The sequence below is a fragment of the Uloborus diversus genome, chromosome 4 (assembly GCF_026930045.1).
Source record: "Uloborus diversus isolate 005 chromosome 4, Udiv.v.3.1, whole genome shotgun sequence".
NCBI lineage: Eukaryota > Metazoa > Arthropoda > Arachnida > Araneae > Uloboridae > Uloborus > Uloborus diversus.
In genome coordinates, this window is record NC_072734.1 from 40,432,473 (window position 1) to 40,445,724 (window position 13,252).

Below are 13,252 nucleotides of genomic sequence, written 5' to 3' on the forward strand. Positions count from 1 at the left end.
TCAAAACGCTAGCTAATGTGTTTAGAAATTTTCAAGGTATCAGACTGGATAACTGTAACATTACTGCTGATATTTTACATGATCCAAGTATAATAATATACTATCTATTAAGGCAAACATTATTGGCTAAAGTTTAATCATCAGACAAAAAAATGTATCAAAGACAAAATTATTAAGGAACAAAGAATATGTACATAATAAAGGCAAATCACTCAACAACTTGTAATTCGCACTACAGGTATGAATTGTTTTTCACTGATTTTCAATCACAAAGAATCAAAGTTTAAATGTGAGTTTTTTGGGGGGTTGTTGATCTTCATTTTTTTCCAAAATGGGCTCGGCGACTTCAAGCGCCACTTCAAACAAAAATCGATATTGATCCTACAAAGAAAAATAATTAGATCTCAATTAGTCTCAAACACGCACACACTTACACACATACAAAAGTGATATTCGAAGCTGGAGTATACCGAGGATATGAAAAAATTAGTAGTTGAATGAATGATTAAAAATAAATTAAAATCAATGTTTAATAAACAAACAAACACAAATAACTAAAAAGCATTTTGCTCATATATTAATAGAGAAATTAATTTTTTCGTTAAATTTTTTCATTTTTTATTCATTTACTCATTTATTCGTTTATTTATTCACTCATTTAATGAAAATTATTTTTAACAAAATATTACATAGGGAAACTATTTTAATTCGTATTTTGCCGTATACTCAAGACTGAGTGCAAATTTTTCAGTTATTTTTTCTTTTTTTTTCTTGGAAGGTACAAATTTACTGCCAAAAATGAATTACATTGCAACTTTTATAAAAAGTGCATTCTTTTTTATGTACTGTAATTTTCAAAACAATTTTCCAATTTGCTCATTTTGAAAATGTAAGTCATTGTAACTGTTTCGTTTTACCCTACATCCTCCTACTTGCTTTGTTAGTTTTTAATTAATATATGCAGTACCAAAGAAGTTATGGCGAATTTGCTTTGAACTATCTTATTGTTTTCTTTCTATGTTATGGTTTTTCGAGTAATACTCTCAAAAGCAGCTTTTGTCGGAGGTCGTTTCACCCATAAACTCGTGTCTTTTGCATTCCTAAATGAAGTCCTCGTAACCCCAAAGCACGTGTTTGCAGTTTTTTTAAATTTCGTGCCGATTAACGTTGTTTCATTCATTTAAATGTTAAAATTGTTCGCTTTCCAGTGATTTCTGTTAACAAGATCTAGGTTAGTGGAAATAAATTTCCAAATGCACTGAACTCATGTTAACGGGTTCTAAATCAATGTAAACAAATTTGCAATGCATACGTAAAGTCACGTGTCAACGAGTGTCTGCTTTAATAATGGGGTCGCTTCCAAAATTTTAAAAGCATTTTTTTCTGAAAGAACGTACTTAAAAACATAGAATCTGACCATTTTTTAAATAGTTTCTTTAAGTTTAATATTTTTAAAAAATTACTTAAATTGGTGCTCTTTCATCGTTCAACGCTTCTGCGGATGACATCACAAATGATGAAATGCCATTCAGTGTTGCCATTCACGGTTCAAATTATTTAATTCGCATCTTTACTCACGTGTATTGGCAACGATATGGTTGATAGCAAGCGTAGAGAGGAATTGTAATTCGCTTCTTGATTATCATAACGTGGAAAAGCGATAGAAAGATGTGCCATAGTAAATCATTTGCGACGTCATAAAGACCATGCATGTTTGAAGAATCGGACATTTTAAAAAAATAATTAAAAAAATAACTGTTGGAAAATGAAAGTATTTTCTGAGTCCATGTTTCTTTTTTGCTTATTCTATCAATTTCAGTGACGAAAAGTACTACTTTTGATTGAAGGCAACAACCCCATTTACAATTACTCGTTTCACTCAGTCACTCCTTACGCGAAGGTCATTGCCTCGCTCACTGTCTCATGCCTCAAACACTCATGCAAAGGCCACAGCCTCATGCTTGAACCACTACCTCATAATGCCTCAAGAATTTCTTATATTTTTTTTTCCTTTTGATGAGGAAAATTACATTAAATGAGCAGTCCTTAGTTCCCAGCTAAATGAAGAGGTCAAACGATGTTTTATGGTTTTAAACCCATCGTAACACGTTTTTAAATCATCATAATTCTGCTCAACTGACTATTGACTTACAGAATTTGGAATAAACTCTGGCCTGTTGGTGCGAATGCTCTTTACAACCTGGAAGATATCCAAGGATTCTTCATGTTTCACTTGGTCGCAAATAAAACCAGCGGCTATGAACAATCCACTGCGAGTTGCACCGTCCCTGGAAAAATAATGAGTCAAATAGTAAAGAGATAAAGTTCATATAAAATATTTTTCTGCACTTTAAAGAAAATTATTTTAAAGGTTTTTTAAGATTGTAAAAAATTTATTTTCCCTATACCCTCTACACTACAGCCTGTTCCTTCACCTTTATTTTAAAATACCCGCACGACTTTACCCGTAATAGAAAAATTAAAAGGTCTTTTGGTTCACCTGTATATTTTTAATAATGTACGGTGAATTTTCTCGCCAATTGGCTTGTACTCATGTTACGGTTCCATGTTATGATAATTTCGTATCTCGCCAATTGCCTTGTGCCCATGTTACGGTTCCACGTTACGATAATTTCGCAATTCAGTCGTCCATCTTATGATAGTTTTGTTCTTAAAATTGGAATAGAAAAAGAACCACATCGAATTCTCGAAAAAAAAAGCTTCAAGGTGCATACCCCCATGCTACAAACTAAATTTGTGCCAAATTTCATGAAAATCGGCCGAACGGTCTAGGCGCTATGCGCGTCACAGAGATCCAGACATCCAGACATCCTCCGGACATCCAGACAGAGAGACTTTCAGCTTTATTATTAGTAAAGAAATAACTTGTCAACACTGTATATTCTGACTCTGATAAGTTGATTATCTGCAGCTTAACCGATTCTATTAGTCAAAATAGGGGTGAGGAAGATCACAACTTTTATTTTTCAAACTCTACGACTATGCCTTGTCGATAACAATAATTAGCGTTGTAACAATCTAAGAATTTCACAAAATCAATTTAGCTTCAAACGCGTATTGTAGTTAAAGCCCTAAATCGTATCTTAAGTCAGGGGCGTAGCTAAGGGGGGGGGGTTTGGGGACAACCCCCCCCCCCCCCGAAAAGTTAGTCTCAAAAAAAAAGAGAAAAAGAAGAGAGAAGAGAAAGAAAAAAAAAGAAGAAAAGGGAAAAATTCCAAGCGATTATACATATATATCTATATATATATATATATATATATATATATATATATATATATATATATATATATATATATATATATATATATTATATATATAGCTATATATATATATATATATATATATATATATATATATATATATATATATAAGAAATACCCCCCCCCCCCCCGAAAGTCGGGTCTAGCTACGCCACTGTCTTAAGTAACACGTCAGTCATTTTGAGGCTAAACGCCTCTTTTTGTTATAATGAAGTAGCATGTTTTGCTTCTTCTTTGTGGTTTCTTATTAACTCTATCCTCAATTTACAATCAAGAAGCACCACAATCAGGAAGCAAAACACACTACTTCATCATAGCAAACATCGGCTGAAAGCGGAGTTTATCCCCAAGATGGCGGACGTCTCGCTACTTAAGCTACGATCTTTCTTAGGGCTTTAATTTTAGTCACGTATGTTCATTCCCTTTCATCTTGAAGCTTTAATAGTTTAGGTTTTCATTATGTTTGTAAATAAAGCAACATTCACACGGCACGTGAGCTCCGCTTCCCCCCTCCCCTAAAACAAGTTTTTGGGCGGCGTTGCCATGGCAGCAAGCTGTATTATACCGGACCCGTCAACGTGACGAGAAGCTAGATATCTGACGTCCGTAGAGTTGGGAGTCAGATTTCATTGATCTGCACGAGATAAGCGCGCTTTCTCTATTGGGTGAGAGTACTGACATATACTTTACTCGCGTTCGGAATATATAAATGCTTCTCCCTTTTCGGAAAGCGTACGTCTGTCCGCTTAATGTGGCGAAAGTGATGTGCGGACGATGTCTGAACTACGTTTAAACCGAATACGTTAGCAAACGAGGGAGGGAGTTCAAAACATTTCTGGTCGTTGACAAGGAAACATATTTTTCATTTCTTCAATTGAAATTACAAATCTAGCCAGAGCCTTTTTAGGGCAAACGTATGCAAAATGATGTTAGGATTTTTACACAGTTACATTGAAAAGGTGCTGTTTTCATGACTCACCAAAGGGTAGCATTATACCACACAAAACCTCCTGGTGGATAATACAGTGATACCGAGACGAAATTTGGAAATCATATATTTTGTATGCGGAGGACAATAAATCCTGAGACAATGGTAAATATTACCGATGCTTTATCGGTGATTATCTCTGACTGGGGGGGAAATGTTTTTTTTTTCATCGTAGTCATAGAGCGGGCATACGCAAGAGGATCGGCAGGGGTACTTTAGTCGGGGGGCTACAGGGAAAGAAACTGCAAATTGTGATAAAATTATGAAACTCGGCATGCTTGTAGACATTGTATAAACAAAAATTTTAGGAAGGGGAGGCATTCCAAAATCCCCCCAAAACCCCCCTGGCGGCCATTTTTGATCCAAAACCAAAAACGGCGATTCTTTTTAAATTTTCGTTATTATAACTTTTTAAATCATTGGTTGTGTCATTCCATGGATGTTTCTTACATTTTTTACTATTTAAAACTCCAAAAAATGTCTAATTTCAGAAATATCTTCACAAAAAGTGGTTAAAAAAAAAAATCGATATTTTTAAATTGTGAGTTCCCTGAAGTGAATTCCCCCCCCCCCATAACAGAATTACAGGTTTCTGAATTTGAAGATACATTACATTAGTGTTATATCAAAGTAGGGTTCCAGTTATCCGAACTCGAATTGCCCGAACTGTCCAATTATCCGGTCATGATGCCCCTCGTTTTAAATGACTGAGCAGCATAATTGAAACTAGTTGCGAAGGGTATAATAGAATAAGGACTTGAAGAAAAACGGGAGAATTTTATTTCAAGACAACATAATTCTAATAGAAAGAAATTTAAAGTTGAATTTTAAATTTCTGTTCATTATTATTATTACTATTGTTGCCGTTATTAATTCTCCGTCACTCAATTGATCATCAGTAAGCTTTTTCTCATTTTATTAAAAAATAAATAAAAAAAACATATATATATATATATAAACAAATTCAAGTTTTGGAGCACCATATTAAAGCTGGTGCTTTTAAAATTAAAGTTTATTAGATCATAGATTTCAACCAACTTTAATATCTTTACTGAAACTTTGAAGGTGTAGATTTTGTGCGTGTGTGTGTGTGTGTGTTTTTTTTCATTTTATTGCTATACGCTATACATATACTTTGGTAACTATGCTGGATAGTTACCAGTTTTTATTCAAGATCTTTTTCTTTAACGTACAAACCTTCCAGACGTACACAAAGCCTTTGAAAAAGGAACGTTTGTTGTAAAAAAGACAATGAACGTGTTTTCTGTCATTGGATCGGACCATGGTTAGCAAAACAATGCATAGTGAAAGGAGATGGTGGAGCTATTGGTCTTTCACATATCCAACTGCGTTAAGAAGATGGATGTTGGCTGGTCTTCAATTTATCGATTTAATTACACAGTTTGAAAAAGTTACATGTGCTGATTTAAAGAAACGCTGTGTATGCGCAATAAAGAAATGTTAAGTTTCCAAAGCATGTTTTCAAGAAAGGTCTTGAAGAGAAATAGCTAAACATGAGAATCCATCTTCAGAGTCGTCGAAAGAATTGCTCACATTGGAGACGAATGTAGCAGTAGACGAAGAATATGTAGAGCAACTGATGAAGATTGGTCAAGTTGATGAAAAAAACCGGTGCAACAAATTTATAGAGAAAGAATTGTGACTCAAAACTCACTTTATGTTTACGGGTAGAAAAACAACAACTTTTTTAGCATTTCATTTTTCCAGAAAAATCAGTAAGTCTGTTCTTTTACAGAAAAGATTAAAATCCGATACAGATTCGTTTTCAAAGCTTTTCATTATTTGCAATACCGTAAATTTCAATCTAGTTGAATTTCTCCTCTATGAAAATCAACCTCACCCTCTATCGATTTCAATTAATGGAGCTCTTTGAACGGGAAATAAGTCCTGGTCAATAATATTCCTGCTCAATGAGTTAAATTATAGTATTTCTACTGATGAAAACAACTCGAGAGAAGAAGAAAACGAGTTAAGATGGGATGATGCAGATGCAAATGATGAATTCTAATTTTAAAATAAGTGCAATGGAGATATATTGTGACGCCATTGTCTATGATGGTTCTTTATCGTTCACATAAAAGGACCTAGGACAGAAAACTTTTCGGTGGAGTATCTGCATTCTTTTCAGGATACAACAAGTAAGACATATAAGAGGAATAAGAGAAAGATATCATTTTAGAGAAAATGATTTGCTTTCTAAGAACTGGTTCAGTTTTTACGAAACGCAGATAAGACAGAATTGTTTTCCATGATTGTACTAGCTATATGATCTTATGTTTGCTCTTAATGATGTGACGGTGATTTTCATCGAATAAGACCTAGTGCCATAAAATCACGAGGAAGCTAATTTCTGGATCTTCGTTCATGTTTTGCATGCTGCAATTAGAGGACACGTGAGCATATTCGTTGGAACTGTTGACAACGATGCTTTCATCAGCTGTACAAAAAGGGGATAAAGAAGATTTTGGAGCTGGAAAACACTTTCGACTTATACTAGTCGAAGACTTTACGTACAAATTCGGTCAGCCAAAATCAGTTGTTCTAAGAGAATTCCACTCATTCTCAGCGGAACTCTCATGTTTACCTCTTTTCTTGCAGGTCGGAAAAAAGTGACGATGTGGAAATGATGAAAAGACTAACCTGATGTTATTGGTGTATTTTCATATATATATATATATCCTAACCTAAAAAAATGCACACCTAATTAAAAATTTCAAATATCTTAGCGATTCATTAATCTTTGCTACTACTCGTCTGCATGCAACTTGCCGTCTGTAAATGAAGCTGAACACTGTTTTTCCACCAGCGAACAATGATCAATGAATAACTTACCACACACAGCTGAAGCCCTAAGGAAAGTTATTTAGTGCTTATCAAGTTGGACATCAGTGGGGCAGTATGTCCAAAAATTTAGCCTTAACTTTAATTTATGATTGGAGTTTTACTGTAACTGATGAAAAGCACGTTCTTATTTGTTTGAGTTTGCCCGAAGCTTCAAGTTCTTGCTGAAAGCGAATTTACGTTATGCAAGTGTTAAAAAAAAAAAAAAAAACTGCTCTCAAATAACTTGTGGGTGCTTCAAAAATGGACTTATCTAAACACCTATGTGTAAATACTGCAATGGAAAATGTTAAGTACTTGGGTAAATTACTTGTTAATTCAAACGTTTTAAATTGCCTTCTATATAATCGTTGTATGCATCACTTAATCAGATTTGTATTGCAATTTAGTTGCAGTTTTTGTAACAGTGAATTATATTTCAATAAATAACGATTTTATTAATAGTAAAAATATTGCTAGCTTTATTAACATAGCACTAAACTTCTTATTGTAGTAATTAAATATTTCTTCCTCTTACAACGTTTAAAACATAGAACAAACACCTCAAATCGTCTAATGAGAAAAAACTTTAAACTTGTTTTAAAGCGTTTAATAATAATAAAGATTAGGGTTCTGTAAAAACAACGTCCGTGTCCCCTCCCCCTTATTTCAAGTGCACATATGACTGATAAAACTGCAGAATGTGAGTGAAACTTCCAAAAAATTGCGTACTTTATTTCCAAGTGTTTGAAGGGGTTTTTCTTTTCACCAATAATGAAAATTGATTTCGCTTTAACTAATCAAAGTGCTGTATTTATTCTTAAGCAACAATTCAAATGTTTGTTTCAAGTTTTGAAAAGTTACTAGCTTTGTTTATGGTTTTTAATTTCTAGTTTTATTCTCAGTTTTGTAATCAATTTTTAATAGTAAACTTTAAAACATAGGTTCGGATTTGCTGATGTTTCGGATTTTTGGGGTTCGGATTATTGGGTTCTACTGTAAATAAATTGATGTTCCCTAACACAGTGCTTTAAAATGCATAAAAAAACATTTCACAAACAACCCCTCAAGAAATGTTAAAGACTTTGATTAGTTAAAGTTTTGTTTAAAAAAATCAAGTTTTTAAAATTAATTTTAAAATTAGGAGGTTTAGAGATATTTTGATGACTTTTTACGCTTTAGTAAGCATAACAGAACTCCTAAAAGAAGATACAGTGGGTATTTTTCAAAAAAAAAAAAAAAAAAAGTAGTTTTGGATTTTTGACCAAAAATGGCTGTCAGGGGTTTTTTTGGGGGGGGGGGGGGGATTTTGAATTGCCTCCCCTTCCAAAAATGTTTGTTAGTACATTGTCTACATGCATACCAAGTTTCATGATTTTATCACAAAATGCAGTTTCCGGCTATATTTTCTACCATAGCCCCTCTACTACTGGGTGCCCATGGGTACAGGGTTGGGGAGCACTAGTTTGCACAATAAATACAGCAATTTTACGAAAGAAAAAACTATCAAGTTCAAAGACTAATTGGGCAAGACATTGGTGGTCTCCAGCCACCAATAAACTAATAACATTCAATAAACTAAGTTGAGCGAAAATTGGTCCTAGAAGATTTTGACTGTTATTTTAAAAATTCATACTGCATTTCGATCTAATCTTACGTACAATAATCCAAGTTTAATTCATAAGTGAATTAACTACGTGTAAGAAACGGTGCCTTGAAGCATGTGTGTTAAAGCTACATGCACACTGAACCGTGAGGTTACGCAAGTCAATTTCGACTCATTTACCGTCGGTGTCTGCACATTAAACATAAAGTAGCCAATGAGTACTCAAGGCAAATCGGTAAAATTTCAAAAGATTTCAACTCTCCCTTCTCTAGCGTTTGATACGTGACGTCATGTGCTCAGTCTGTATGCAGCTTAATGACGGTCTTCCTAAGCCTACGCCAAGGGTCACTTTGACTGTCTAAGAAAAAATCTCCAGTTCCCTACACAATGTTGCATATTTGCTGAAATTAGTTTTAACTAAACATGTTTATAAAAAGGCAGTTTATTTAAAGGATGAAGAGATTTTAAGGATATATAATGAAGTATTAGAAAGCTTAAAATACCTTTAAAATAACCAGTGCTGTTTCAGTTACATTAAGTTGCATTTCAGAAACTGGCAGCTAATGCTCCCTTTTATGTACAAAAACACTATTAAATGCTTCTAGTTCTTGCAATGATATGTTCCAAGAGGCATTTTTAAGTTTCTGCTCTGATTCAGCATCAGATAATGTACGGGCATTCGTTTTTCTCAAAAGGGTCAAAATGACATCCTCCCACACTTCTAGCTATAAACGATTATTTTTAAGAGTAAGAAATATGTGTTGTACTGTTAGTTAAATAATTAAACACAAATTGTAAGTAATATAGGGACGACTTGGTGGGTGAAATCGATAAGTAACCCCCAATATTGGGGTTGACAGTTTGGAGCAAACGAAGTTTGTTTACTTAGTTCCCCAGAAACGCATTTCTTTTTTCGCAAACTATCCCGCCAGTCAGAGAAACATCTCTTTCGGATGGAAACGAAGTTGCCATCACTATCAAATACTTTAAAAAGCAACTTTTACCAGATCGGAATTTTTTAAAGTTATAATTTTCACCGTAGTAACGTATAGGATTTTCCTTTAGTTTAAGAACTAGAGCCTTGAAATAGACTGCAAGTTCTGGCACCAGACTACCAGTGTCAGGTTCTCCCAATAGCTTTGACCTCTTCCTCACTCTCTAGTAATCTTCTACTATCTTGTAGTTTTCCCAAAAATCATCCTCTGCACAGAAAAATTGATCTTATAAAATGGGTGCAAAAAAAAAAAAAAAAATTTTTTTTTGGCTACTTCATAAGTAAACTTAACTACCTAGCGAGAAAATTGCCGCAAATTTTATGATAATTTTCATTAAAATGCAAAAACATCAACATCGAAACCAAAACATCGATGGTCCAAAAACATCGAAAGTAAAACATCGATGATTTGACAAAAACATCGATGTTTCCAAAACATTGACATCGATGTCGCACCCCTTCATAATCCTTTAGTGTAAATTAAAAAAAAAAAAAAACAGGTTTTTTGAAAACGTAATATTATTATACAGCACCATGATTTAGGAAAAGAAAAGGAAAGATTAAGCTTTTTATAAAAATACAGAGGAGCAGTTGGCAAAAAACAAATTGCTTAGGATCAAAATGACACCTTCCGTAATTCGATGTTAAAGCTCAAATTATATTTTGTGTCTTTGATGGCTTTAGTGATGACATAATGAAAATGTATTTGAGGGTGATTGTGTAGTTTTATATACTAAAAAACTAACACAAATTCTCAAGACTTTCTTTTAAAAGAAAGGTAAAGATTAAAATTCCGTATTTGTAAACAACAAACTGAACTCAAGAAAAATTCAATTGTGACCATGGTAAAAACAAGTATTACATGCAGTGCACTGTAATGGGTCCTTCGGCCAACGTTCCGTGCCATGATTCAGAAATTTGTACCAATTTGATCATGGAAGCGGCTTTCATCTCCGAACACCAACCTTTATACTGCAGCTGAACCACTTTGTGAGGCTCTTCATTCGGCTGCAGGAAAAAAAAAAAAACATTATAAATACTTGGAAAGAAGGGTCAGGAAAGAGTAAGAGCAGAAATTAGTAAATGGAAGGAGCAAGTCCTTGGCTTAGCAAAAGCTGAGGCAAAGACCCCAAATCTCGTGACTCAACAACGACAAATGATTAGCACGTTTTGCGTGAGACCATAGTAAAAGAAACCTGATTTTTCCCAATGCTTCGCATTAAAAGCTATCACGTGACTTGAGGTCTTTCTTTCACGAATGAAATTCTTCACTCCCTCCATTTTATCTCTTCTCAAAGGATAAGATATAGCGCTCCTATAATATGAACCTCTTTTATTAACTAAAATTTCAACTTCAATGTATTGAAGTCAATTCTATCGGCGACGTGGTAGAATTTAAAACATGTGGTCAATAAGGGCGGGAGGCACAGTGTTGCTATTTGCTTGTTATACTTTCCTTAATTTTGGTTTTAAAGAAATTTTAATTGCAGAAAGGGATTACACTACTTTTAAGTTCTTACTAATTTTTTCATATTTATCCTAAATGTTTTTTTTTAAATAAATTGAATTTTGTAAGGCTCTCAAGTTATCCCACTATGCTCCACGAACTAATGAAAAATTTAAAATATTTTTATGATTTGTTAAATTAAACTTAATTAATCATTTAAAACGTATTTCATTGAATTTATCGTTTAAAGAACGAAAAACATAACTTGCCCTGTTACTTAATTAAATTCAAGTACAGTATACTCCCGATTATCCGTGCTAATCGCGTAGCACGGATAATCGAAAAACACGGATAATCCGAAAAATCATTTAAGGAATAGGCAGGTAACTATTCAAGGGGAAATTAGAAAAAACTAAATACTCACACAAACCAGGAACTTTTCTTCGAAATTTATTTGCTTAAAAAAAATCGGTGATACATTTTTGTTTTCTTTGTTTGTTTAAATTGTTGCGTATGTCCGTACGAATTTTTCTTACTGCAACTATTTCTCCGTAATCGTAACTTCTTTCACTCATGTAATCCAATAAGTGACCCACAGATTTTAGAGCAGTAGAATGTGAAATTGCATAAGCTTCACGTCTTCATCTTCGTTTTCAGTATCATCACTTGCGTTTGATTCAGTAACAAGTTCAATGATATTTTCGTCAGTAAGACATTGATATCCTGATTCACATTCGTCGCTTTTAAACCACGCTTCGACATTTTCAGCGTCAACTGATTCGAAACCTTCGATTTCTTTAACTTCCTCAATGATGTTATCGATACATCGATGACATCATCGAAGCTTTAGAAAAGTGTGATTCCGAAATGATGTACGGATAATCCGCAAACCGGATAATCCGAACACGGATAATCGGGAGCATACTGTAGTTTAATTTCAAGTAGTTTTTCCAGAACTTCGTTATGAAACGGCAGCTTGTAATTTGCAAGCATAATTTGCGTGTACAACAACTTTTGTATTGCTAGTAGCTGTAATTGTATTAAAAGTAGTAGTAAAAGTTTTTAACAATTAGCTACTTAATGCGAGAATAGAAAGAACGCATTGCCTTGACCCTTCTTATTTGAGGATGAATTAAATATCGTGAGCGACTTAGTGGCTACGGGGAGGCATTCTGATACGTGAACTTATTTTACTAATTTAAGTATTGCACCAACTTGTGATTGTTACAAGACTTAAAACGATTGTGTCTGGTGCCCAGCCCTGCAATCATCACGAAAAAGTGGCGCAGTATTTAAAACGGTCAAAAACGTTTGCGTGTCACAATGTCACTTCAATAGGAACAAACTAAATCTTGCTAAAAGTACTATTTGAAAGCCAAAACAATATAAAATGTATTTTAAATGTTTTTTGAAAAAAAAAATATTCAGCTTTTATGATTTCTAATTAAATTGAGAGAGATGCGAAATGGTTCTTGAATGGATAGTTTTCAGGTGATTCAAAACAGTTTTGTGGGAATTATGATTAGGGGTGCATAGCTAAAGCCTCTCTCAAATATTCTAGTGCTCTAGAGATTCTGATTTTAACTCAGTTAGAACACAGGGTAAAAAGGATATTGAACGGTTGGCTTTAAGAAGATATAAAAACGTTTTGTATTAACATAGAGGGCGCAGTTTTGTCCGGGGAGAAGCATGGCTGAAACCTCTCTAAAGATCCGAGAGGTACTAAACGATATCCAACTGAGTTAAAACACAAGGTTTTCATAGTTTAAAAACACAAGGTAAAAGAGAAATAAATTAACATTTTTTTACCATGTATGCATTTGAGACCATTAGAATGCGAGTGATGAGTTCGCTGTGTTTTTCTGTACTGACTAGATGAACTTCAAGATCTCCAAATACACTAGACTCGATTTCTGGCCAATAGATTCCAATATTCTGTAGAAAAGACAGATAATAACAAAAAATTATCTGTGTATCTTATCAAAAACAAAATGAGTTTTATTTATTTATTTTTTGAATCAATGTTTTAAAAAACAGAAAGGTTTTTCTACTCATTACTCATATTTGAAAGAGATTTATGTGACATTCCTTCGAA

At 33.7% G+C, this 13,252-nt stretch overlaps 1 protein-coding gene across 1 annotated transcript in view; it reads right to left on the reverse strand.

The window, feature by feature from the left end:
• Window positions 1-30: 30 nt before the first annotated feature.
• LOC129220071 (receptor-type tyrosine-protein phosphatase T-like) overlaps window positions 31-13,252 on the reverse strand; it is a 123,673-nt gene continuing 110,451 nt past the window's right edge. Inside the window, exons 43-46 of the mRNA XM_054854407.1 lie at window positions 12,967-13,092; window positions 10,573-10,718; window positions 2,153-2,288; window positions 31-381 (exon numbers count right to left, since the gene is read on the reverse strand). Of these exons, the coding sequence (XP_054710382.1) occupies window positions 277-381; window positions 2,153-2,288; window positions 10,573-10,718; window positions 12,967-13,092 (513 nt within the window). The 3' untranslated portion in view covers window positions 31-276. The remainder of the gene's footprint in view (window positions 382-2,152; window positions 2,289-10,572; window positions 10,719-12,966; window positions 13,093-13,252) is intronic.